This window comes from Delphinapterus leucas, chromosome 3, assembly GCF_059928025.1.
Source record: "Delphinapterus leucas isolate spDelLeu-1000000601 "Yukka" chromosome 3, BTC_Dleu_Yukka2, whole genome shotgun sequence".
Lineage (NCBI taxonomy): Eukaryota > Metazoa > Chordata > Mammalia > Artiodactyla > Monodontidae > Delphinapterus > Delphinapterus leucas.
The window spans coordinates 15,983,167-16,005,720 of NC_143131.1; the positions used below are offsets into that span (position 1 = coordinate 15,983,167).

At 46.0% G+C, this 22,554-nt stretch overlaps 1 protein-coding gene across 7 annotated transcripts in view; it reads right to left on the reverse strand.

Annotated features, from left to right (window-relative positions):
- The window catches only part of MYO10 (myosin X), a 218,081-nt gene that overhangs the window by 101,589 nt on the left and 93,938 nt on the right, over nt 1-22,554 (reverse strand). For 3 of the 7 annotated variants that reach the window (XM_022581422.3, XM_089908695.1, XM_089908697.1), the window contains 2 exons: nt 17,929-18,087; nt 2,888-3,075 (listed from right to left, as the gene is read on the reverse strand). In XM_022581422.3, the coding sequence (XP_022437130.2) occupies nt 2,888-3,075; nt 17,929-18,087 (347 nt within the window). The other 4 variants (XM_089908693.1, XM_089908699.1, XM_089908696.1 and 1 more) reach the window with 4 other exon arrangements.

Here is a 22,554-nt window from a genome sequence, read left to right on the forward strand (position 1 = left end):
CCCCAGGGAAGGCTTCTGGTCTTTCTCAATGAATGGCAGTTCCCTCCTTGCCTTTCGAACACCAGTTCCTTCATGTCCTTAGCAGATCCCATACCTTACAGGCGTACCTTCTATTTGCATACGTTCCTTGTTCTTCCACACGTTTTTGCAAGTGCTTCTGTGCCCTTCCAGGGTCCCCTCTGTGCCTGCTGCTGTTCCCACGTACCAATGGACTCATGATCACATGTCACGTTCTCTGAGATATATTTTCGATTCCTTGCTGAGCATCTATTGCCATCTTCTCTGAACAACCATGTACACATTTCTATTTTAGCATTAGGCAGGCTGTATTGAAATTACTTATTTACATCAGTTTCTTCCCATCAGAACAAAAGTTCCTAAAGGGCAGTGATTGGGTCTTTTCTTTTTTAACAAGGTAAACTACCATTTGATATGAGCGTGAGGCAGGCCCCATGCCTTATTCTGGCTGGTGCCCTTCTGACACAGGATGCAAGTTTTGTTCACTATTCCAATTCAGTTATTTCTAAAATACTACTAGAATAGAAAAAGACCAAACACCCAATTATTATTCCAGAATATAAAAGACATAGTTAAGGAAAAAATCACTCCAATTTCGGAAAACCAAAACTTCTGCAAAGCAAGCAGAGGTCCTAAACCAACAGCTGTTCCGCCCACCCATCCTTTGACTGACAGCTGTTGGATGCTGGCCCTCCTATCAGACACTGTCCTGGTCAATGAGTTGCACAGATGAATTAACCACAGGCCTTGCCGACACTACATTAAAAGTTCATACATACTGAAAAGAGAAAAACAGACTAAACTAAATAGACTAAACTCTGCCTGCCCCAAATTGATATTCACTTAAAATGTACTAGATCAAAATCTGACCTTGTCAGTTAGATTTAAAAAAAGCTCATGGAAGTTTTAAACATATATTTATATTTTAGAAACTACAACAGCATAAGCATTGGCTTAAACGTACACAAGAAGGGTAAAATAAAGAGCTTAAGAGAGGGAAACTCTTGAAAGTGAGACCAACAAAAAACGCTTGGACTAGAATCCACGAGACTAGCAGTGACACAGGCTGGTAAAGTGAGAGAAAAACTGATCTATGTGGTCCCTGCCTAATTCCAAATAGGCTTATTTTCTGGTTTCATAGGTAATTAGCGTGAAAGTTTTGAAAGTAGTAACACGTTGTACCACCAGGGGGCAGATCATGCCTGAGGAAATCTAAATAGGGCTACTGTACCCTACAATTTCTATTTTTATACTCAATTTTCTCTTAATTCCCGCAGCCCCAAGCCCCACTAAAAAAAACTGCAAGACGTCTATTAAAAACCAAAACACATTTTAATGAGAAATCTATTCTTAAAGACGCTGTTTCCTGAGTTACTTTAGATAAATACAGTTACTCTTTTCACATCAGCATTACACAATGAGAGCTTTTTGTTTGGGGTCCCCTCTTCCTTCTCACTCCCGGCTAGCCCCGCCTTCTTTTTAAATGCCATAGTCTTTGGCAGGAACATGCCAACCCCTTTCCGTATTATTACACACACATATATATGCACAATGATCTCATTTGATTTTTCACTTTCTTCCCAAACTGCTCTGTCTAGCAAGTGATATATGAGTCATGCTCTCATTTTTTCCACTGAAAGTAATAAACACAGCCAATTATCGATGGCAAATATTTAGGTACCTAAGTGTGGAAAACAACTTGATCTTCCTAAAATAGATTAAACTCTTTCTGTTAATCTTATCAAACTATATTCTGTATGCTGAAATACTGATCTTAAATTCTAACTCCTGAACTTCAGTGAAGTCATCTAAAAGAGCCCACAAATAGTGCTCTAGTCATAAGGCAAGTTAATTGGGAAGGTGACTCTTTTTTTTTTTTTTTTTTGCGGTACGCGGACCTCTCACTGTTGTGGCCTCTCCCGTTGCGGAGCACAGGCTCCAGACGCACAGGCTCTGTGGCCATGGCTCGCGGGCCCAGCCGCTCCGAGGCATGTGGGATCGTCCTGGACGGGGCATGAACCCGTGTCCCCTGCATCGGCAGGCGGACTTTCAACCACTGCGCCGCCAGGGAGGCCCGGGAAGGTGACTCTTAAAAACTCTGTTTTTATACTAAGCGTTAGCTTCATTTTTGATTAACTGCAAGTTACAATGATTCATATTTACTGAAATGCATAAATGGACAGTCCCTCTATCCAAGTTGTTTCTACAGCCCAGTGCATGAGCACCGTTAAGGTAATAAAGAGGAGAGAATGTATCTGCCCAGGTGCTTCCCTTCCCTTAAAGAAAGTAGGTGATAGAGGGAGGCAGGGAGAGACAATATGAACGTGTTCTACCTTCCATATTCATATAATTCTGATTGATTACAAACGAAGGACCCCCGAACAAGAGTAATGGGTAAATATTGCCAATAAGAAGAACACAGGGGCTTCCCTGGTGGCACAGTGGTTGAGAAAAATGCCTTTCTATCATTCCCTCAACATATAACATAGTAAGTCCCACTTCTGTGGCTAATTCAAAGGTCAACTTTAGGAACACCCAATTAAAATCATTAAAAATTCTTAAATTTGGGAGATTCTAGGGTAATCTTCTCATACTGGCAAAAACCAAGACCTTGCTGCAACAGACAAGCATTCTGATGAGTGCTCTAGAATATATAAAACATTTAAAATTTGGAAGAACTATGCAATGTTTCCATAAGTCAATAGAAGGACCATGTCTGACCACTGAAATAAACCAAAGAATAACTCGTGTCTTTTGGAAGCTGTAGTTGTCGGCCTATTCAAAAGGGAAAACTCCATCTGAGAAATCTGGGGGTTGATGCGCTAAGCTAAGCAGGCTCCGTGTCTGTGGTGGCTGCTGGCTGGGTTACCTGATGAGGACGCACTGGTTGTCGTGGCGCTTCCACAGGCAGCGGTAGCACTCGTTGGCGATGGCGAAGACGTGCGGGGGCAGCTCGCCCAGGTGGCACCTGCTGTAGCGCTCCATGGCGTCCCGTGAGTACAGGCCGGCGATGGTCTTGTAGGGGTTCACAGAGGCGATGATGGAGCCGATGTAGGTCTGCGAGGACAGGGGGTGGGGACACAGGGACCCGGGTTACAGGTGGCACTCGGGGCTGGGGGGGGCGGGGAGTGGGTGGGCACAGGATCTCACCCCCACCCACGCTGGGCAGAGACAGAAGCAGCTCAGCGTGGTCCACGCCTGGAGGGGAAGAGATGCCACCTCTCACACCGGAGCCGCTGTCTGAGCTTTACCAGAATCCGCCGAGTGTACGTTAAGGGGACCAGTGACTCCTGAGCCCCACTCACACATTCTTCCTTTACCTTTGGGGACAAATCTTTTGCAAAGGAATGAAGCCATTTCAAAGAGCACTGCAGTGAAAGGTAAACCAGAGAGAGGATGGTGACACAGTGAGGCCCAGATCCCTATTCCCCAGTGATCTCCTGACTCCGATTCTCATCTAGTGGCTATTAGGAAATGGCAGGATTAAAGAATTAAGAGAAACAGGGCGGGGTGGTGGATGAAGAGTTACTGCTTAATGGGTACAGGGTTTCTGTCTGGGACGGTGAGAAAGCTCTGGAGGTAGACAGTGGCTACGGTTGCACAACATTGCAGAAGTATTTAGTACACTGAAAAACAGTCACGATGGTAAACTTTATGTTACATATCTTCAGCTTTTAAAAAGCAACAAGACCACTTTGGAAGCGCTAGGTATTCTTTCAGTAATCTCAAACACCGCGGGAAGTGCCATGTAACTTATCTGGAAAATAGCTCACTGGAAATCTTATCTTTTCTGGAACCAAATCCAGGCCAGAAATTAAGCAAAATCTTCAGAGCAGCGAAACAGAGGCTACAGAGTTAGTAAAGCAAAATGCCTCATGCCTCCTCCATATGGACATAAACTACTCATTTGTCCTTCTTCAAGAAGGGCTAACGAAGTTTGATTGTCAGACACAAGTGAAGCAGCAGATGAGAAGGGGTGGGGGTAGGACCCTGCAGCCGTCACCACCTACCTGCCAGCTTCTGTGGTGCATACACTGCACCACGGGCTTGATGGAGAGCTATGGGCTGACTCAGCCCCCTCCCCCAATTCACACACTGAAGCCCTAACCCCCAGTACCTCCAAATGCAAGTATACCTGTAGACAGGACCTTTAAAGAGATGATTAAATTAAAATGAGGCTGTTCAGGTGGGCCCTAATCTCGTCCTCATATGAAGACGGCATTTGGATACACCAAGAAACACTGGGGACGTATGTATGTGCACAGGAAGACTATGTGAAGAAACAGGAAGAAGGAGGCTGTCTGCAAGCCAAGGAAGGAGCCCTCGGGAGAAACCAACCCTGCTGACACCTTGATCTCAAACTTTTGAGCCTCCAGACCTGTGAGAAAATAAATGTCTGTTGTTTCAGCCAGCCAGTCAGTCGGTGGTCTTTTGTCATGGCAGCCCGAGCAGACTAATGAACAGGGCCTGACCCTTTCGCCACTCACAATAACCCTAGGAGGTTCACAGTGTTACTACACCTACTTTTCAGAGGAGGAATTTGAGGCAGAGTGATAAAATTTTGCATTCGGCCACATAGCCAGTAAGTGGTAGAGGTGAGATGTGAATGCAGGCAACCTAATTCCAGAGCCTTCTCTTCACATTCACTGGCAGGGGGTGGCAACACAGCACAGCACAAGAAAAGCAAGAAACACTGGACAGAAAGTCTGAACATCCTGAGTGCATCTGTACCGTATTATAGCAATTTGTAATCATTTATATGCACAGTGACTGCCAGGAACATCAAGTATCGTGTGTCCCGTCTTAACTGTTTTCAAATGTAAGGAGGTCTATAACATGTTTTGGAAACATTTTGAACCAAAACAAGGTTAAAAAGGTTAAAGAGTTATTACTATATGACCCAACAATTCTACTCCTAGGTATGCACCCAAAAGAATTAAAAGCTGGTCCTCCAACAAATACATAGCAGCATCATTCGCAAGAGCCTGAAGGTGGACACAACCCAAATGCACGTCGTCAGACAGATGGGTAAACAAGATGCGGTACACATCCACACAATGGAATATTATTCAGTTGTGCAAAGGAAATGAAGTACTGATACAGGCTACAATGTAGATGAACCTTGAAAACACGACACTAAGTCAAAGAAGCGAGATACAGATGTTCACACCTCCAGAGCAGGTAAATCCACAGAGACAGAAAGCTTGGTGGTAGTCACCATGGGCAGAGGGGAGGGTGGGGCGAGGCAGGACTCGGGGGTGACTGCTTTGCAAGTACAAGGTTTCCATTTGGGTGATGAGAACATTTTGGAACTAGACAGAGGTGCTGGTTGTACAACACGGAATGTACTAAATGCCACTGAATTTACTTTAAAGTGTTTAGTTTTCTGTTATATAAATTTCACTTCAATTTAAAAAAAATTAAAAGACGTGGAGCTTTCATGTATGAATGTTCAGGTCTTTGGAAACCTCCACTCTCTAGAGAGGCCACTTTTCCCTGTCATAGCACCATGGGGAGGATGTGGCCAGAAAGAAAGGTGGAAGCTTTGTCCTCTGGGGAAGGAAAGGGTCCTACTTCTAAAGGAGAGCAGAGAACCACATGGTTCCCTGGAGGATGCCAGACACCCTCCATCAACACCTTGGCCACAGGTGCTCGTGGCTTCTTTTACATCGACTGTTTGCACAGGTGAGGCAGGCAGGTACGTGATGCTTGAGGCTCTGGGTGTCTGGCCACTTCCTCTGGTTGGTCTAAAACGTCAGGCCTATTTCTACCTTTCCAGTAGTTGTATGCATGATTATTGTTATTCTGTGAAATATCAAGACTGTCCATTTTCCTGTGAAACATGTTCTTTTTCCTACTTTGGCAGAAGTCAAGACAGTCAGTGCCGTCCGTCTTTATACAGATAGGTAGGCGTGCTGCCGATCTCCTTTCTCAGCTACAAGTAAAACAGAAAAGCCCGTCAGGGCATCAACTTGACTATTAAATTTAAGTAATGTTAGAAGAGTAATCCATCACGAACATATCTTTTTAAGAAAATAACATGCCTAAATCGCGAAAATTTTTGCACTCCCCATTCATAACCTATGTGTATGGTGGTCGTAAAATTCTGAGATGAGACTTTTTAAAAATGTATTGATTCACTCATGAAAAACATCATAACCTTTTACTAAAAGCTTTCCTTTGAAAGTGATTATTTTGGTCAAAACCTCGTAGGCATGCTACCCCTTCCTGTTTGGGGGACTAGTCTCCCAGCATGGCTTAGGGCAGGGGTCCCCCCAGCCCCGGGCCGTGGACCGAAACCGGTCTGCAGCCTGTTAAGAACCAGGCCACAAGGCAGGAGGTGAGCGCCAGGTGAAGCTTCATCTACCACCCCCATCACTCACATTACCGCCTGCACCATCACCCCCCGCCCCATCCCCGTCCGGGGAAAAACTGTCTTCCACGAAACCGGTCCCCGGTGCCAAAAAGGTGAGGGACTGCTGGCTTAAGGTACCACTCGCCCTGACAGCGTGCATGACGTGGATTTCGTATGGGGGCAGGACACCCAAGGCTTGTTAGCAAAGATGAAGACAGAACATCCACAACAGTCTTAACGCCTAGTTTCGCTTTTGAGTAATTCACATCGCACTTGGCCCAATGAAGTAGCTGGAAGGTGTGTTTCAGAAGGACAATGTGGTCGGTGGCGTGGCAGTTACAGATGACACACGTCTGCCTCGCACCCACTCCCCGGGGATTCCAGAGGAATGAAGCTGGCCTCTCTGAACAGCAGACGGTCAGCACTAAGGCAGCCCCTAGAGTGGCAAGGATTCTGCTGGCGGTCACGCCGGGTGGACCCGCTAACGCATCACGTACCTTCCCAGACCGAGCCCGGTCACTGCCGCGCAGTGGGAGCTGGTGGCCTGTGAGCTGATGCCCAGCAAGGGTTTCTGGCTCAAAAATCATTCCAACACGTCTAAAGGCTGTTCCACTGTTGAGTCGCCATCTTATATAATTTGTAGCTGACAGTAACTTCAACCAATGGACTCACATGTGCCAACAGGGACAGCAAAAAACCGGACTGAATTTGAGCCCAAACTCAATAACCTGATATCTCTCCTTTAAAAAAAAAAAAACAACTAAAGAATACATAAAATGTGTGTTTGGCTGGTATGGAGAAATAATCCAATTTTTTAATAGTTATTTTTTAAGATTATAGGAAACCTTGCCTCATTTAGAGTTAAAAATGTCTCCTACTGTAAGCACCTCCACTTAGTTCCAGACATAAATTAGGCTCTTAGAACACGAAGGCACACGTTTTACTGTTTCACCTTCTCACTAATGACCTGAGTCATTTCTTAACAGGCTTGTCCCCAGATTTTAAATGACAATTAAGTCTACAGGTTTCCAAAACAGCTTTACTGACATTTCAGAACTGTGGGACACAGAGGACAAGCTGACCTATGCAGACACACTGCCGCACACCCTCAATTGCTCCGACATAACGTTGACCTGTGGGCAGCGCAGAGGCCACGCTTCTGCCTCTTCTGACAGAGGAAGGAACAGAGCCAGTGAGTGAAGGTGAGGGCAGGATCCTGGATCCTGGTTGTGGGGTGCTGCCCTCGGGTCTGTGATGACGCCCTTCCCCACTCACCTATGTACAGCATGGAATCGTCCCAGACTCTCCAGCCACGTTGACAGTGGCCACTGTCTCCATGTGCTGTACACCCCACTTTCAATTAACTCTAGAGTCAACCCCCTTTTTCTCCATCTCCACCGCCCTGGCCTCACTTGCTCAGATGTCCCCGAAAGCCTCCTTTCCCACTGATCTCCCACTCGGTCTTGCATGTTCAATCCCAGCTTCACAAGTGACAAATGAACATCTGAAAACAAAAACTCTCCTGCATAAAACTCTTCAAATAGCTCCCACAGTCTTCAGGGCCGACCCACAGGAATATTCAGGAAAAGAGTCTGAGCACCCAAGTCCTAATGAATTATTCTCCTAACAGTTCCAGGAGTGGGGACCGCTTCAGCTACTTAACTCACTGAGTTTTCATTGTTTGTGCCCATATTCGTGCCAAATGGTACTTCTGAATCTCCCTAAAAGGAATGTGTAAAACAACGTGGCATCAAGAGTCACAGTTCCTAATGGTTTATTCAAATTAGTTGAAATGGTTGAGGTCTATCAGCAAAAATAATTACAGCTGGGGCACCTCTATCTTTTCTCCCCCTCCCCTGAACATACCACTCTGCATGGATTATTTTGTCATTAAAACAAAGGCTGCATGGGTAAGAGATGTGCGGAATAATAAGGAAAGTTCAACATGTAATGTAAGTAAATATGGAAACTGGGAATGGAGGGTGTAGAAGAGCCGAGCTGTAAGTTAAGTACCAAGTGAGGCAAAGATACAATGCAGTAAGGAATCCTAAGAGTTGTGAGACAACAGTGTGTTCCATGCTCGTACCATTGGTCACTCTCTAAAAAGGTATTTCTTATTACTGCCCCCCAAACCACCGTGATAACGCCATGCACTTTGGAACTCTGGATACGTGCAACTCTCAAACACCAGGAGGGGCCAGGTGCTGGTTTCCTCATACTGGATTCCAAATTCCATGAGAATAAATCTCCTGGTCATCTTAACGGCTTTTCAGAAATAGAAAGTATATTCTATTTTGAAGCACGTAAAAATTTTTTTCTAGTCAGAAAAGTTCCACATAACTCACAAAAAAAATACATTTCCTTGCCCATTTTAATAACCTGGAACAGCTGCAGTGCCTATTGCTATGAAACACTGGGAGAAATGCGCTGCATTGCTTCAGTGCAGAATCTACCAATTCAAGGTTTTCAAAAGGCATAAGGGTATAATACCTGTATCTAGTCCCCCACCAAAAACAATTGAGTATAACTAAGAACACTAACAGTGACCCAGTGGCCTCAGATGCACTCTGCTGGTAGAAACGGAGGATCCATGTTACCGTTGGGAAGTCACTATTCCAACACAGGAAGAAATGATGGAGACAGCAAGATTTGGTCAAGTTAGAAGACTTGAAGTCCTCACCCTGGACCTACCTTCCCTGGTACACTGCTTAACCCCTCTAGGCTCGAGATTCCAATCAGTAATAATAGCACGTCCTCTGTTACCCCACCTCATCACCATGTGAAAGTATTATGTAAGTCACAGGCATGTATTACAGTTTTTGTTAATGAAAACAAGACTACAATGGCTTTTCATCATGTGGGTCTGAAAAGCTGGATGGAGATCAAGTAATCTGAAAGGCACTAGGGAAACTGGTTCAAGTCAGTGCCACAACTCTTCTAAAGGGAAGGACTTGTTAAGAAGCGGGAACCGGGCTTCCCTGGTGGCACAGTGGTTAAGAATCCACCTGCCAATGCAGGGGACACGGGTTCGAACCCTGGGCCAGGAAGATCCCACATGCCGTGGAGCAACTAAGCCTGTGCACCACAACTACCGAGCCTACGCTCTAGAGCCCGTGAGCCACAATTACTGAGCCCGTGTGCCACAACTACTGAAGCCCGCACGCCTAGAGCCCGTGCTCCTCAACTAGAGAAGCCACCGCAATGAGAAGCCTGTGCACCGCAACGAAGAGTAGCCCCTGCTCGCCACAACCAGAGAAAAGTCCACGTGCAGCAACGAAGACCCAACACAGCCAAAAATAAAATAAATAAAATAAATAAATTAAAAACAAAAAAAAGCGGGAACCGCTAGCCAGATTTACTCCCCACCCACCATTCTCCTCTTTCCTTCTCTCTCGATCATCACAGCTAAACATAGCCATGACTTACTTCCCCAGATCTCTACCTTGAATGCAGCTTCAGTTTTAAATTGCAGATCTGTATACTCAGCGGCCTGCTTGGGCATCTCCACTTGGATGCCCCTAAGCCCAAACTCAACATGGACAAGGCTGAGCTCCCCCAAACACCTGCCTCTTCTCACACAGTCACATCTTCGCAGATGGCACCGTGGTCTACCCAAATGGTTGATCCAGAAACCTAGCAGTCATCCTATAAACGTCAGCCTGCTGCCCGCCCCCAATCCCAAGCGAACACCTAGATTCCACCTCTTAGTATGTTTCATACTCCAGCTCCCCCAGGATTGGTTTGGAATCCCATCATTTCCCATCTGGTTTGCTGGTCACCTCTCCTCCTAGACCGGTTATACCTGCTGGACTCATCCATCACCTGCAGCCAGACTGAGTTTTCCCCAAACTCACCTCTGACACTGTCCCCTACCAGCCTTCATAAATGAATTCAAGGTCACTAACTCACACACAGTGCCCTTCTTCACCTGCTCTTGACCATCTTGCCAGCCAGCTGCACGCAACCTTCACTGCAGCATCTTGGATGTCCTGCAGCTGGACAAATGCACCACGTTATTTGAAATCTGTGCTCGTGCTGATCTTCTGCCAGGAATGAGCCACCCTCCCTCTTGGATGAATTCCTCCAGGAATTCCTTCAAAACTCGGCACGGTTAGTGCCTCAGCTGGAAATTATTTTCTGACCCCCTCGTACCTCTTCCTGCGACGCTCATGCTTTGTGTTCCCAGCACTTTTATCACACTCACTGTCACCCCGGGCTACTGTCAAAGGCTTGCTGTGTCTGCATTCATCAATAAGCTAGGAGGTCCTGGTGGGACAGTGCCTTTCATTTATTCAGTCTTTCAAGAAACAATTAGCACGAGCAAGATGAATTTTGCATCCTTGGAGTCTCTCACGCAGCCTGGCACACAGGCAGGGCTGAATGAACATAGATATATTAGGGGCACACAAATTCGCAACCAATCCACCAAACAGGTTCCTGTTTTAACTGCATTCTCGTGCTCTACAGCCACCTTCTCCCTGACAAAATTACTTGCCATCCCTGTCCAATGAAACAATTAAAACCGTTAAGCGTGCAAGTTGGTTGAAAAGAAAACTTGATCACAACCGATAACTCAAGATTTTACTAAATTCAAGCTCTTATATTTAGAAATGACATTTCCATTTAATCTGAGTGAATTTCTGACTCATATTCCCTCCCTGTTGAAAGGAATCTGACCCAAAAGAGGCAGGAAAGGGGAAAAAAAATTAACAAAAACAGAGTTCCTAATTGCCACCATCATGTGCCGATGTAGAAATGGCAACTCAACAGCATAAATGTTTGGTCAAGTTTAAAAATACACAGAGTCAGACAGATGGTTACAATCATCTTTTGGCAACACCAGTCTTGACTTCATGTGAAAAAAAAAACACCCTGACAAACCACACTGTATTCCGCTGTTCCTGGTATGAGACAAACGCCAAGCCTGCTGGCCATCCGGCCTTCGGGCCATCTATGAGAGGCGCGCTGTTACTTGACACTGGCTTTGGAAAGGGACGGAAAACAACCCCCAAAACTCTTCTCTGGGAAGACTGAACTCAAGGAAATGAATCTCAGCTTTAGACTTGCAGGCCTGCAACAGTGAACTCCACAGCCTGCCCTGCCCGGCGTGAACACCGCAGGCAGCCCAGGTGAACTCACTTGCAATCCACACGTCGTCTCCAGCTGGCTGCTGCCTGCCAACACCTTTTGCAGGCTTCGAAGTTAATTCAGGAACAACGTCAAACGCATTTACAGATTCGGTCTGGAAGGCCACCTAACCAGAGGAGTGTATTTTTGAAACACCTAAAAATACATGAGCTGTGAAGCATCTTCTGTGCTTACATCAGCAGTTATCTTTCGACACAGCCCCACTTCTTCAAATGGGCTCTTACGACTCTCAGCTCTGCCCCGTTTGTTCGGCAAGACCAACAAATGGACCCATGAGGTGGGTGGAACAGAGCAGGGCTTCCTCTGGAGCCCCCCCCCCCCAGCCCATAATTGCAGCCGAGCCCCAAGGCTCCCTGCGGCCTCACCCTGATGTATTTCCAGCCATTCCTTAGAGGCTGGGACAGGAGGCTCGCCCACGCAACTGACCCACAGCAGGATGAACCTTATGACGGAGACAACGTGTTTCTCTTCCACTGGGCAGGAAACAAAACTGCCACACCACGGAGCCAGCTTGGCTGTTCCCCCACTGTGGACCTGGAGCTGACAGTCAATACAACAGAAACCTCAGCTGCTCTGGTCCACGTGGTGCGTAGATGCTGGGTACAGAATCTGAAATGATCCGGGCTCCAGAGAATACAATGCAACAGGCACCCAGAAGCCAGCTCATCTCTCCCACTCTCCTCTCCTGGCGGAGCTGCCAGCACTGCGCTCAGGGCCATCAGGGCTTGACAAGGCTGGGCGTCATCACCGCCAGCCCTGCTACTTCACCTCCTCCGCCACACGTCTCATATCTAACTTCCTCTCGCTCACCGCCATCTCTACCCTGGTCCAAAACCCTCATCTCTACACCTCTGAATTATTGCCACACTCTCCCAGCCAATCTACCCTCTATAGACTATACCACATCACTTCCCTATCAACCCTTCTAAATTTTTTCTCAGGAAATTCTCTCTTCAAAAGCCTTTAACAAGGACAGTGTAGCCTCTTTACCACCAAGCCCAAACGCTGCTGCCTAGCTTTAAGTAAGGTAGGGTTTCTCGGCATGACTGACATCTTGGGCCAGATAACTCTTTGTGGTGGGGCCGTCCTGTGCACCTTGGGATGTTTAGCAGATGCCTGGCCTCTGCCTACTAGGTACCATCAGCATCTCTACTACGGCAACCGGAAATGCCTCCAGAGAGTGCCAAATATCCCCTGGGGGTCACATCACCTGGTTGAGAACCAGTGCTTTTAAAGTTGTCCTGACTCCAGCCTACCTATCCCACTAATTATTTCATGTTCCCCAACACACACCAGATTCCATCAGCAAAGGAACCTTCTCCCAGTTTAGTGAGGCCATCGCACCAAATGCACCCTCATCTCTCCACCTTCATGGATGGCGTCTCACCAGCCTTTCCTACTGATCAACTCTCATCCCTCCTTTGCAGTATCATTATTGCCGCCCTCTCCACAGGGCTCTGCACGGCCAGCTCCGGCTTTCTCACCCACGTATTTGTTTCCTCTCCCCATCTCTTATCTCTCTGTACGACACATACCCCTCCTCTCCGAGCCTTTAGGGACTTACAGGTGTGGGTACTTGTCTCCACCAGGTCTCATCAATGGTGGGAAGAGACACAGGAGGGTGGGACTCACGGGACCCTCTCCAAGGTGCCAGGAAGCTCACAGATAAGAGGCTCAGGGTGGAAGTCTGGGGTGGGGTCCCAGGTCGGGAGCTGAAGTGTTGAGCAGAGTTCTCATCTGGGAAGTCGCCAGAGGATGAGAAAAGCTGACGAGGTGGAGTGTTAGACATGAGAGCCTGGCTTTCTAGGAAGGGAATCCAGTATTTAGGGCATGAGGCAGGGGCTCATGCAAGGCAAAGAGCAGAGCTGCTCTAACCCGGGTGTGAGAGCCAAACAGGACCAGCGGCAAGGCTGGAGTCATGGAGATTTACAGACACGGAGGTCTGCACAGCCTCTGCCTGGAAGGAGCAGCGCCAAGTCCCAGGCAGGAACTTTCCAAATAAAGACCTGGTGGTATTAGATGAGAAAGATGGGGAGAGAGGTACAAAGGTCAGCAAAGTTCCCCAAGTGCTTTCACTTGCCATTTTATTGTAAAACAGCCCTGTCAGATGGGGGTGGGGTGGGGTGGTTATGATATCTGACCTTTAAAAAACTTTTCTTTAATTGCCATAGAAAAATTAAATGGTTACTATAGAGCCCAAGAGGAGGTGAGTAGAGAAAAGTGGGCTCAACTTTGGTTTGTCTACTGAGTGCTTTACCCCTTCATAGCTCTCTACCCACACTTGAACGGAGGATGCTAACGGCTAGAAGAAATATTTTACTGGGGTCCGGTAGTGTCCTCAGACAACAAGGGTGTTCCTCAAGGAGAAAAAGAGTTAATGGTCCTTCTTAGCACAAAACAACAGACTCCTCTACCTGGAGATGGGTCTGCTTACCAGCACCCCGTGCTGCTCGGACCAGAAAGCCAACAAATAATGCAAGATCCAGGGTGGCGGGGGAGACACCAGGAGTCCCTTGTCAATAACAGGACTCAAAGGAGGGCGCCTATGGCAGGCAGAGTAGCGCACCACTCTCCGCCCCACCAAGATGTCCACCTAATTCCCAGAACCTGAGACTACGTGATGTTGCAGGCAAAGGGACTCTGAAGATACGTTCAAGTTGTAAGCTCTGAGACTGGGGATTATCCAGGTGAACCCAATCTAATCGAACGAATCTTTAAAACCTGAGAACCTTTCTTGGCTGCAGTCAGACATGAGGAGAAAGGAGGAAGAGATTTGAAGCATGAGGACTAGATCCAGGGTTGCTGCCTTTGAATGTGAAGGAAGGGGGCCTCTAGCAGCTCGGAATCAGCAGAAAGCCAGCAAGAAAATGAGGACCTCAGTCCTACAACCACAAGGAGCTGAACTCTGCCAACACCAGGTAAGAGCAGGAAACAGACCCTCCCCTAGGGGCTCCAGAAAGGAACACCTGGATTTTAGTCTGGTGAGACCCCTTCAGACTGACCTACGGAACTGCAAGACAGTTATGGTAATTTGTTAAGCCAGCAAAAGAAAACTAATACAGCACCTCTGTTATAAGTCATTTTTTCCCTCTTTTGAAGATACGGACAAGCACCACTCAGAGCTGGGATAAGAGGTGAAAAGACTGTGCTTTCCTCAAAGGTGGTGGTTTTGTCTCGTTGGGGCAGAGTCTGGTAGGTACCAGCACCCACTGCAAACAGCTTCAGCAATGAAAATCGAGGTGGCTGCTATATGGATAATAATACAATTATCTAGGTCCTGAAAGGAAGGCATATAAGGGTATAATGAACTGAACTGAACTGAGCTGTAAACTGAATGTACAAAAAACTCCTGTGTTTTTCCCTCAAAGGGGAGGGAAAAGGTCTTCATCCCAGGAAAAAAGACCAAGATCCTATTCACGTGGTTTACTGGGCAGTTTAAGCTGTCAGGTTTACAACATCATCATGGTGGGGCTGGGGAACAGACTTTTAAAGGGCTCTGCCTTTTAAGCCTCTTCGGTAGTTTTTTTTTCCCGCTAATTGACTTACTTTTTCTTGACTACTAAATGTGTAACAATAACTTGCATCTAAAGACAGAAGAATATGAGTTCTGAAATATTCACTTGTAAAGGACAGATACCAATAAAGAAAATTTAAATCTAGCTTCACCTTTATCATCAACTATGTTATTTCTAATAGGAGTGGCATTTGTTTTACAAACATTTATCGCACCACTGCCAGGTGCCTTGCACTGTCCTTGGCTCAAAAAAGACAAAACAGGTCCTTGACCAACCAAGCGAGGAAACTGCTGTGTAAACAAAGTTACAGGGCAGTGTCAAATACTTAATGCTAATAACGCAGGCACGGTACACGGATCCCTGGACACCGGTAGAGGTGGAAAGGAGGAGGCTTCTGAGATGCAGACAGAGGGGAGTAAATGCACGTGTGTTCTGCGAGCACGTGTGCAGAATGGAATACACAGCCATTTTTACGTAAACGTGTATGAATGCTACCTTTTCTGAAGAGCATATGGAAAATGCTGTAATATACGGACTTAACATAAGCGCAGCCAGTCAGAGGACTAGAACGCGACTGAATTTCTCTAGGCAGGGCTGTTTGAAGGCATTTGGCAAACATTAGGTCACTCTGACAAAAATGACACTTTTCCAATCTAAAAACAAGGCAAATAAACATCCTTTCTTTAAAGCTGAGGAAAATTTCACATTAAACCCACAAATATCAAATTCCTCCTCTTTCCCAATTCTCCTCTCCTGGTCTAAGGGAGGATAAATGAGAGGAACCCCAATACGGAGAGGGCCTTGAGTCTCAGCACCTGCTAGCTATTGCAAAGGGTGATATCGTTATTCACCATAATCACAGGCATACTGCCAAAATTAAACATTAACTCCTGAAGAACAAAAATTACTAAAACATCAAGGGTTTTTACAGTATTAAAATTTGGTGTTTTTTAAAAAAAAAAACTGTATGAATTTGAACGCGACTTGAAAAATAAACACCTATAAGCAGTTGCCCAGGTTACTATAAAGACTAACAGGCAGATGGAAAAGAGAAAATCTGTTGGTCAATCATTCTTGACAGATAAAGTAATTTATGTATTTTAATGTCAAAAAGGGATTATTATAGAAGTGATTTTTAGATATTACTTTTATAAGATAAGCACAGTCATACTTCATAACAATTAAGGGGAACATGTGCACGACTGCCTTTTATACAAGGACATGCCTCCAATCAAAATAGCAATCCCACAAATAAGACGGGTTCCCTTGAACCCAAATATCCCCCTACATAGAACCTTCATACACTGGGTTTTTTTGGTTTTGTTTTATTTATTTATTTATTTTTGGCTGCACTGGGTCTTCATTGCTGCTAGCGGGCCCTCTCCAGCTGCGGTGAGCAGGGGCCACTCCTCGCCGCTGTGCATGGGCTTCTCACTGCGGTGGCTTCTCTTGCTGCGGAGCACGGGCTCTAGGCACGCGGGCCTCGGTAGTTGTGGCTCGCAGTCTCTATAGCGCAGGCTCAGCAGTCGTGGCACATGGGCCCAGCTGCTCTGCGGCATGTGGGATCCTCCCAGACCAGGGCTCGAACCCATGTCCCCTGCACTGGCAGGAAGATTCTTAACCACTGCGCCACCAGGGAAGCCCGGAACCTTCATACACTGTTGATGGGAATGTAAATTGGTGCAGCCACTGTGGAAAACAGTACTGTGGTTTCTCAAAAAAAAAAAAAACTAAAAGCAGAACTTCCACATGACCCAGCAATTCCATTCCTGGGTATATAATCCCCAAAAAACAAAAACACTAATTCAAAAAGATACATGCACCCCAATGTTCACAGCATTATTTACAACTGCCAAGATATGGAGGCAACCTAAGTGTCCATCAACAGATGAATGGATAAAGAGGATGTGGTACATACATACATACAATGGAATACTACTCAGCCATAAAATAGAATGAAATTTTACCATTTGCAGCAACATGGATGGACTTGGAAGGCATTATGCTAAGTGAAATAAGACAGAGAAAGACAAATACTGTATGATATCACTTATATGTGGAATCTAAAAAATACGACAAACTAGTGAATATAACATACAAGAAGCAGACTCACAGATACAAAGCACTAGTGGTTACCAGTGAGGAGGGGGTAAGATGCAATATAGGGGTGGGGGGAGTGGAAGGTACAAACTATTGGTTGTAAGGTAGGCTCAAGGATGTACTGTACAACACGGGGAACACAGCCAATATTTTGTGATAACCGTAAATGGAAAGAAACCTTTAAAAACTGTATAAAAATAATAAATAAATATCCCCCAGACGGGCTCCAGAGCCAGAAAAAAAAAGTGAAAATCCATAAAGGGACAGAAATCAAGAAAATGAGAAAAAAAGCTTGAGCTCTGCTTGTTTGCAAAGCCACATTTTCCCCCAGCCCTTAATTGAGGAAGTCAAACCAGTCTGCGTGACGTCTTTATGAAACAGAACACTTACGGAGAGAATGCACTCACAAGAAGAAGGGGGTCACATTACCCTTCGACATAAAGTTATCCCCCTCATGAAATCAAGGCAATCGACATGAGAACATGATTTATGGATCCAGCCTCTAATTTGGCAAAACACCTGAAAACATAATTTTACTTAGATTAACTAGAGGTTCTCTAAAGGAAATACTCTCTGAAGACAAAAATAAACATTGACTCAAACTGGAGGGATTTAGGTAACTTCCCTGGTGGTCCAGTGGTTAAGACTCCACGCTTCCACCGCAGGGGGTGTGGGCTCGATCCCTGGTCGGGGAACTGGGGGAACTGAGATCCCACATGCCGCATTGCAGGACCAAAAAAAAAAAAAAACCGAACTGGAGGGATTTTTTAAGGACATGCAAGTGGAACTTACATAGATTTGGTTTCTCTTGTAGCGCTGGTACAGGTTATGCATGATGGCACCCCCGTGGAGCTCGGTCAAGGTGGCCATGTCATCCACGCCCTGCTCATCCATGGGGTCCATAGCCATCACCTTCTGGTGTGTAATTGTGCTCTGCTTGTATGTGAAGACCTGGTGGGGGGGAAGGAGTTCAACGGTTTAGTTATCAGCGATGAACAGTTTCCACGACGTTTCCCCCAACTTACAATACGACCTCAGTACAGTACCAGCAAAAAGATCCAGAATCCACCAGCAAAAAACAGACTGCAGAGAACTCTTTCACTTCCTTTATGCCACCTACCTATTTTTAAAGGTAGCAGTTATTTTGAAAATTGACATTAGATGTTCCTAGAAGACGTGAATAGTTCAAGTACTAAACATCCTTTGGGAATCACAGAAATGATAAATTTTCAGTTCACTTTTGTACCACTGACATAAAGCAGTAACAGTTAAGAAGCTGGCTGACCACGCTTTCAGAAAGCAATTTGATTTCACTATATAATGTATTCAAAGGACCATGTGCTATATTTCAAAGCTTCTTAATAAAGCCCTTCAATTTAAGTGTTACATAAATTCACCATATAGTCTGTACATGTGTTCGGACATTGAAACACATCTCCTCAGGAATGTCTGAAAAATATCCTTGGACATGATCCCCTCTCAACTGAGATATACAGCCTTCACGTGATCTTCAGGCAAAACAGATCCTCTCAAATGTAACATACAATCGGTTTGCCTGCTTAACAGCCTGTCTTCCTTTAAATTCCAGACACCAATGGTGAGTGCTGCATACGTGTCGTAGCGTGTACACAAGACAACTCTGATACTGTAGGGCTGATCACAGAATGTGCATGTGTTTCTAAAATCTACACAGGGCTCTTTCATCACCACTGGTTGGGTCGAGGATTAATCACATCCAGTGAGCTCCATCCACTGACCAGTTTGACCAGTTTTACAAACTCCTGTACATAAAACAATCATTCAGTGATGGAGGCTACCTCCTATTTATTCATTGTATACTTTTACTGTATTCATCCTTGAAATACAAGCACCAAGATGTAAAAGCAACATGTAAATAACACGAAAAATGCAGTCTCCATAAGCACACGTGCTCACGTGTCCACATACACACAACACAACTTTTCTGAATGCTATCTGCAGGTCAGGGAGCTCTATTTTAAAATATCAACCAGTTGCCTTCATGGCAACAAACGGTATGTTACTGAAAAAGGGAATGACACGCTATGAAAGGCAGAAGTACCAACCCAATGGTTTCCACAAGCCACAAAAGGTGGCATGTCTTATTTTTCCAGAGAAAAATGAAAACATCAGCCGTGGCGTTTCTGCCACATGAACCACAAGAGTCAGTCAAAACCAGTCCTGAGAAACTGCTTGAGGCCAGGGCAGACCCCAGACATCTCTTCTGAGGCCCAGCCACTTTCCCCAGCTGCCTCCAGGGCACAGACATCCGCCAGGAGATGTGTGGTTCCCGCCTCCCGGCAAGGGGGCCACTGTGCCACGTAAGCGCCCCACAGGGTAGGACAGGCCTGTGGCCACTGAGGGAGTGCGTGCAACGTGGGCTGTGCCACAGCCAGGATAACCAGGTATTAAAGAAAAATGTGCAGGAAATTCCAGAGTGTAGGAACACTTAGGACACCAGCCCTTCACTTTAACTCATCAACACCATGGAAGAAAATTAAAGAAACAGATTTAGGCTGAGAGTAGCCTGGAAACTGCCAGAAGTGAACGGCTGAAACTCTCTGCCCTTCCCCAGCTCGCTCTATGCCTATGGGGCCAATCCGGGCAGGTTTTCCAGAAACACTACAACTGAGCAGTGTACTTGGGTTTTTCCCCTACGGTGACCGTGAGGCTAGCCCGTGGCCAGCTGAGGGGTGCAGAGCAGTGTCGTGTCACCCTCTGCACTCAGCACCAGGGGGGACCTCCTCACCCTGCCGGCTCAGCACTCCTGCCAACACGAGGGCAAGGCAGTTCCACAAGTTCCCCAGGACAATTTTCTTGTAGGGAAGACGACAGGGCACCAGCACAACTACCTCCTGCTCAAGCCCCTGCAGACTCACTCCACATCAGCAAGTCCTTCCCATCGTGAACGCTTTTCCTACTCACTGTCTCTGAGTATACTGAGAATTCCAGAATTGGAGGATAGAAATAATTTAGAATATTACAATTGTTGTCTGTATTTCTAGTGATTCTGCTTTTTGGAAATAACCATACACACCCTACAACTGCCACTAAAGATTTACATAATGACTAAATACTTACGTCATATGTAAACATTTCATTGTCTCTCTTTTTTTTTTTTTTTTTTGCGGTACGCGGGCCTCTCACTGTTGTGGCCTCTCCCGCTGCAGAGCACAGGCTCCGGACGCGCAGGCTCAGCGGCCACGGCTCACGAGCCCAGCCGCTCCGCAGCATGTAGGATCTTCGCGGACCGGGGCACGAACCCGCGTCCCCTGCATCGGCAGGCGGACTCCCAACCGCTGCGCCACCAGGGAAGCCCTCATTGTCTTTTTTAACGCTCTGGGAACAGCAAGGCAATGCATGAGTCCAAGTAAGCAACTCAGAGCTGGGCACCTGGTCTCTGCAAAAATGGCTAAAACTGTAAATAGAGTCCCCACCTTTGTACATTCGACTTCCTCGTATGTTTCTAGGCACACACAGATGTGGGCACATGGGCATTCCAGGGATGGGAAAATCAAGAGAACTTGCACTACTCCTTCTGACCTCAGGGAGACAGAATCATGACGGAAGATAACAGTTACAAAAACAAGAGGCTGGGAACAGAAAAGATAGAACCATCATGCCAAGACAGAGGCCTGCAGCTGCTCGAAGCTGATTATTTCAAAGAACAATGGGATAGCAGAGAAAATGTATTTGTGAAGCAAAGGCAGGGAGAACCACGCATTCAGTGATGGGCTAATATCTGTAAAGATTTCACAGTGGTGCCTGGCACGCTGACAAGTGTCCGATAAATTAACGAAGAAAATCCACACATTCAAGCAACTATTCACTGGTATGTTCTAAGCATCGGGAATACAGCTTACATTCCAGTAAAGGGGAGGAAAAAACAGAAATGCACAAGTAAATATATAGCATCGTGCAGATGGTGATGAACAGCTACGAAGACATAAATGAGTGTAAGGTGATTAAGCACCCAGAGGGGTTACTTTATGTTAAGTGTTTGAGGACACCTCACCGATCACGTAACATCAAAGTAGGAACACTAAGGAAGTACGGGATGGAGACAGCCCCCTGCATTCACTGTGTTAAAGCATATTGGTTGAATAAACACCTAATTTGGAAATATTTCAAAGGATTAATAAGACTCACAATCTTATTCAAGAATTTTTCAGGAGAGCCCCCCGAACTACCAACAGTCATTCCTAGGCAACGACGAACAGCGTCCTAGCTGCACAAGAGAATCCCCAAACAGCGAAAAAGAAACTTCTAGGTTTAAAGAGTGGAATTCTTTTTACAGGAAATTTTTGGAAACAACCAACAGCCAAAACACAATAACAAAATGAATTCCTCAAAGCCCACCTCAAAATAAACTGAGTGACTTTGACGGGGCATATACTAGAAGAACGGTGGTACGGTTAAGCAAAGGAGCAAAATATAGACGATTAATAGACAGGAAATCAATTTAGAAAAAAATGGGGCCTCAGAACAAATAGCTCCTGTTATAGAAATACAAGCCACTGGTCACAAGACAGACTGGATTAAGTGTGGCAGCAGAGCAAGGGCCACCAATCAACACGACTGGAAAAACAACTGAGAGAAGGTCTGCCCAATGCTGGGTCCACTTCTGTATGAAAAAATGAAAAGGCATGAAGTCAATTAATTAGATTAAAAAAACAGCTGAGCCATTATCAATCTCCTTTTATTTTATTTTTTATTTTTTTTTGCGGTACGCGGGCCTCTCACTGTTGTGGCCTCTCCCGTTGCGGAGCACAGGCTCCGGACGCGCAGGCTCAGCGGCCATGGCTCACGGGCCCAGCCGCTCCGCGGCATGTGGGATCTTCCCGGACCAGGGCGCGAACCCGTGTCCCCTGCATCGCCAGGCGGACTCTCAACCACTGCGCCACCAGGGAAGCCCTCCCCTTTTATTCTAATTTTAGGATAGTACAAATATGGCAGGAAACCCCTATCACGCTCACATGAGAGTTTTTATTGTCTATAGTGATACACACAGATTTCCCATATTACAATTCGTTAGGAACCCCCAGTCATAAAAATGTAACTTTTCTGATTAAAGAGAATGAAAAAAAAAACCACCAAAAACCCTCGTCATGTCCTCTCCTGATGGACGGACGGGATAGAGGGTATTCTCAATCTGGGCAGCTTCATCTCCCGTGAGCCTGGCATTTCTTCTAGCGCAGTTCTCAACTTTGCCCCCCAGGGCGCAGTTGGCAAGTTTTGTAAACATTTTTGGTTGTCACAACTGTGGGAGGGGGAAAGGATGCCGGCATCCAGTCAGTAAAAGCCAGGAATGCTGCTATAAACATCAAAGAATTATCCAGCCCAAATGTCAGGAAGCCAAGGTGGAGATACTCCAGTCTAGGAATGCCCTGGTATGCCATC